The 5350-nt window shown below is 54.5% G+C and overlaps 1 protein-coding gene across 1 annotated transcript; it reads right to left on the reverse strand.

The window, feature by feature from the left end:
* Positions 1-3366: 3366 nt before the first annotated feature.
* On the reverse strand, positions 3367-5079 carry CD93 (CD93 molecule). The gene has a single exon (XM_074169024.1). The coding sequence runs from the start codon at positions 5077-5079 to the stop codon at positions 3367-3369; it is 1713 nt and encodes a 570-aa protein (XP_074025125.1).
* Positions 5080-5350: the final 271 nt, after the last annotated feature.

Below are 5350 nucleotides of genomic sequence, written 5' to 3' on the forward strand. Positions count from 1 at the left end.
TACTTAAGGCCAATGTCAGTGACTGATAAAACACCACAGTCATGCTATTGCAGACATGGATGATACAAGTGGGGTTTTGTGTCATTGAGGTTTTCCCCCCATCTTTGTGACCTTTTCCCTTTTAAGGACAGCCTTTCTTTGGTGCTGCATGTGGTGGAGCAGCTCTAGTCACCAGCAATCCTGAATTCACTGGGTGACTTCTGTGCCCGGTTGCTGACCAGAGCCAGAAAAGCAGATCTCTGTTGTCATACAGAGCTACGATGAAATCAGTGGAATTGCTTGTGGCCTTAGGATCCAACCGAGATCATCCCAGTGCCCCCACCCCATAGCCTTGGTAGAAATGGAGGACAGCAGTGCCTACGGAAGGCTGAGACCTCACTGGCTTCACTACATGCAGGATGAACACTGATAGAGGATTTGTTAGCACCATTCACCCCTGTAGAAAATGCAAGAATTATGTGGACCAAATCAATCAGTTTTGATATTGTATATGTTTATTAAAAAACACTGAAAACACATTCTGTTTAGATTTTATTGGTGTTTCATCAGAAAAGCAACATACAGTGTTATTCAACACGTGGGATAACATTATTTTTTTAGTCAAAGGCAACGGCAAGGTTCTAGTGCTGTGCCATCACCGTGTGGGTGACAAAGTAAAATTCAGTCCTGATGTGCCGTTTCCACAAAAGTTGGGGCATGTCTTAATTCTGGACCATAAAAATATATGACACTTAGTTCGTTACAAACCAGTTGACATGTACAAAGCATTTCAGTCATGTCGGATAGCCTGTCCTGCCATGGTGACAGCAGGACAGTTTTAGGTCTTGCTTCTAATGACACCTCATTTATACAGAAGGAAGAGGGAGCAGAGGTAGCTGCCCCAGGCACCACAGTAAAACCCCCTTGGGCCAGGATGAACATCCAATCTCCTCTGACTGTAAGACGGGGTACCAAGCTATCTGGTCCCATTCCTATTTGCGTTAGCCCATGGGATTCACTGGGCCCTGGATAACTCTCTAACGAGGACACAGATGAAAACATTCCTGCTGGGTTTGTGGCAGGAAGAAAGGGAGACGCGAGATTATCTGGGTGTAATTGCACCAGGGTGAAGGATGCTATATCAGGAAATATTCCACCAGAGAGGACTCAAATTAAACCTAAGCACAGAAGCTCTAAGTCCACACTTGTGCTTCCTTTTCCCTTTTTCATAGTGGAGTAAGTGTTATGTACAACAATTAATTTATACCTTAACTGAAAAATAAGGCAGAAACACTCCTGAGATGGTTAACATCTGGAAAATGCCTCAGCTTTCGATAAAGCAACCCAAATAGTCCCTGCGATGTGAGGCACGTAGCTGTGACTGCCTTTTCCCCCTACAGACCCTGAGTCGGCATAGCTAGACAGTACGGGCATAATTTGATGTATGTAGGTTGTCCCACTGATTTTGGTAGGATTATTCATTTTCTTAATTTATTAATGTATTCAAAATGCTTTGCTGGCTTGTCATTACACAGGCAGGGTATGAATTTTCTGTGGGACTTCAAAGAATGCCACTCCTGCATTCAGTGCTTCTCCCAGCCACTGTGCAGAAAAAAGGAAGCATGGACAGAACGTTAAAAACATTTCTATCAATCAGCTACACTTTCCTGTGTTGTTTTGGGTTTGGTTTTTTTTTTTTTTTTTACATTTACAATGGAGAAATGAAGACCAAAAAAACAGCAGGAAAGGGTTTTCCTCCACACATAGAAGAACAGGATGCAGGTCACTGCCTACAGTAAACTCCTTTGTGTTCAGTTCCCATTTCTGTAGCAATTAAGTCTCAAGTATACAATAAAACCAGCAGAAACTTCAGGAAACTTATGTACCCTTCAAACCACATGCCTATTCTTTTGTAGGATTTTTTTGCCTTGTAGAGCACGGGTAAATAATGAAGCTAGCACTGCTTGATGGGAAGCAGGAATGGCCCTTTGGCCCTCAGGTTTTTGGGGAGGATTCACACTGAAACAGCTCCAAGAGGTTTCATTGTCAGGAGTGCCCGAGTATAAACAGCTCTCTGGAGTTAGGTACCTGGGGAAGGCTGGGGAACAACCTAGCCCTGAGAAAGCACTTGCTTTGAAGCGGGGTTTCATATATAATAATTAGCAAATATACAACATCCAGTGTATTCTTTACAGGGGGAGGAATGGAAAATGCACTCAGCCTGGGCCCCAAGCAGTCGGGAAGGGGTCCTACCCAAAAAGTATGATCCAGCAGGAAAAGGCTGGTCTCTCATCCAGCTGCATTTGAAGGAGAGCATTGTTTGCTATATTTTACAAGTGGTTTTCAACTGAATACACTGGAAACAGGTAGGTGGTTCTTCTAAACGTAGTTTTTCATACCTTTTTACCATATATTCTCTGCCTTGACTGTTTGTCTACGAGTTGAAGAGCTTTCCCTGTGCTGTGCACTCCTGCGCTCAGGGGGCAGACTAAGGTCTCGCCTTATGGGGCTCAGTGCCCTGGGGGAAGCGTTGCTGTCTCGCTGCTCCAAACCCAGTGCCATGCCCCCGCACAGGTCTGGGGACCTGCAGCAGGGATGATAGCTCCACTAACCTTGCAGTGTCTGCTCCCCTGAAGAAGCTCTCTGCTGCTGTAGTTTGAAAAAAGTATATTCAGTTTCCTCTGATGTGACATCTGTGGGGTTTTTTTTTTAAAAAAAAACCAAAACCCCTGCTTGCAGCTGCAGAGACTAGCTCTTGCCCTGGTGAAAAAACACCTAAGAACTTCAAATCCATTTTAATGAGAACAAGGTGAAAACACTGGTTGAATGCAGGCTGTCTGCTGCCAGGCAGGCGATGGGGGCGGCTGGCACTGCTTTTGGGATGACAAAGGACATCCCTGGGCAGGAGGGTGGGAAAAGGGCATGGAAGCTGCTGCTTTTGCGCAGCGGCAAAAAGGTAGGGGACACCAAATGAAAAATGAAATTAAGTGTTTTCCTTTAGGGAGACAAATCAATACTTACAATTTACTATTTTTAAGCAAGGTGAGGTTCTGCAGAGCTGAGGAGCAGCCGGCAGGCAGCTTCAACCCCATCCAGTCCCAACCTCGCGACACCGTCCCTGTTAACCCTTCCCTTGGAAGAGCGGTGGCTGGTTTATAAACCACTGGGCTGATTTGAGCTGCCTTCCCGCCCAGCGCCGAGACCTGCCTTTTGTAGGGGAGATCAGCTCCCGCTTTGCAAGGAACCCCAGGACAGACTCTTGGACATGTAAAACCATGTTAAAACAGATAGCATCCCCTCCTCCCCTTTTATTTTTTTCTTTTTAATTTACAAAAATGCTGTCTGTCGCTCACGGCTCTGTATCCCCTCCCGCTGCCCTGGGTGCCGTTACCTGCGCTCGCTGCCTGCCCCACGGCTCTCCGGCTGCTCGGGCACCCAGCAGTAGTTGTCCGCTGCGCTTTTGGCTGGCCGCTTCTCCTGCTTGGCTGCCCTCTTCCTGCAGGCCAGCAGGGCCAGGGCGAAGGCTAGCAGCAGCAGGATGGCTACCAGGCTGCCCAGGATATAATAGAGGAGCAGCCTGGGGCCATCAGCGCTGTGCTCTGGGCCGGGTGCTGACCCTACTGCCGTAGGGGCTGGTGGTGTTGCCCCGATGGGGACGCCCAGGGTCTGGAGGATGCCTGTGGTTGATGGGGCGCCCGTGGTCTGGAGGATGCCCGTGGTCTTCAAGGTGCCCATGGTCGATGGGATGCCTGTGTTCTGCAGGGTGCTGTCGGGGACCACTGCAGGCTCCTCTCTGGCGGTGGGTGCAGCACGGCAGCTGTGTCCATCCTCCTCTGGGAGGAAGCCGGGTGGGCAGAGGCACTCAAAGCCACCGGGCAGGTTGCGGCAGGTCCCTGGGCAGGGGTCCCGCAGGCACTCGTCCACATCCAGACAGGCATCGCTGCCAGGCTGCCGCTGGTAGCCAGGCCGGCAGGCACAGTGGAAGGATCCAGGGACGTTGAGGCAGAGCTGGGGGCAGACACCGGGCTGGGCACACTCATCCTCATCGCGGCAGTGGTGGCCACCAGGCCCCGTCGGCTGGTAGCCGGGCCGGCAGAGGCAGACGAAGCTGCCGGCTGTGTTGTGGCACTCGTGCTGGCAGGGTCTGGCCAGGCACTCGTCCACGTCCAGGCAGTGGCGGCCGTCAGGAGCCAGGTTGTAGCCGGCCTCGCAGCTGCACTCGAATCCTCCGGGCCGGGTCCAGCAGGTCCCCTGGCAGGGGTTGGGGTGGCAGGCATCCTCAGGCAGGCAGGAGGCCATGTCGGAGGCCAAGGTGTAGCCGGGGTGGCAGGTGCAGCGCGGGGGCTCCCCGGGTGCCTCCAGACAGCGGTGCTGGCAGCCCCCATTGCGGTGGGCGCAGGCGGCAGGGCAGAGTGGCCCAGGGGGGTGCCAGGCGAAGCCATCCCCCTGTACCAGCTTCTTGCAGAGGGTGAAGGCTGGCCCCCCACCCCCTTCGCAGTGGGCCTCCGCCAGCGTGCCAAAGGGGGCTGCTGCCAGCTGGGGGCTGCGCACCCCAAAGGGGGTGTCGTAGGTGACCCGGCCGGGCCCGGCCAGCGGCAGGGGCCCGCACATTCCCTGGAAGATGAACTTGCAGAGGAAGGCAGGCAGTGGAGTCCGGCAGGGGTGGGCAGCCCAGCCAGGGTTGCCGGTGGGCCCAGCCAGCTTCAGGCTGACACAGCGGGCGCTGAGGCAGGTGACGGCGGGCTCGGACAGCCAGGCCGAGTAGTTGCCCGCCTCCTCGCTATCCACCCAGCTGAAGCCCCGCAGTGGCTCCTGGGGCTGGACACAGTGGCCCCGCGGCAGCGACAGCCCAATCCAGGCTGGGCCCATCCAGCCGGCCGCCACCAGCAGCTCCTGCAGCCGCTGGGCCTCGGCGGGGCTGTGGGCCGGAGCCAGCTTGCCGCCGTTGTGGTGGCAGCGTTTCTGGGCGTCGTTCCAGCCCAGCTGGGCCCGGTGAAGGGTGTAGCAGGCCGTACCGGCGCAGACCACCTCGGCCTCTTCCCCGCTGGACCCCCGGACCAGCAGCAGCAGCAGCAGCAGCAGCAGCGGGGCGACGGCCATCCCGCCGGCGGGCTGGCTGGCTGGCTGGCTGGACGGAGGGACTCGTCGGCTGCCGGCTCACATCCCCTCGTCCTGCCGAGCTGGCCCTCCACGCATCCTGTGCTCCCGGGTCGCCTATTTATCACCGGAGGCTACAGCTTCCTGTAGTGTGGTCTGGTTCGACGCTTGTTGTTGACGGCCCGGGAGCTCGCCTCGCTGGCTTCCCCTTCCCCCCGGCACAGCCGGCTCCTTGCTCCCATCCTCAAGCTTTGGCGGTGGTTTTCTGTGGGAG

The sequence above is a fragment of the Numenius arquata genome, chromosome 2, assembly GCF_964106895.1.
Source record: "Numenius arquata chromosome 2, bNumArq3.hap1.1, whole genome shotgun sequence".
Lineage (NCBI taxonomy): Eukaryota > Metazoa > Chordata > Aves > Charadriiformes > Scolopacidae > Numenius > Numenius arquata.

What these genes read in the sequence shown, in the direction of transcription:
- CD93 (XM_074169024.1), bottom strand. Translation starts at nt 5,079, where the DNA reads ATGGCCGTCGCCCCGCTGCTGCTGCTGCTGCTGCTGCTGCTGGTCCGG.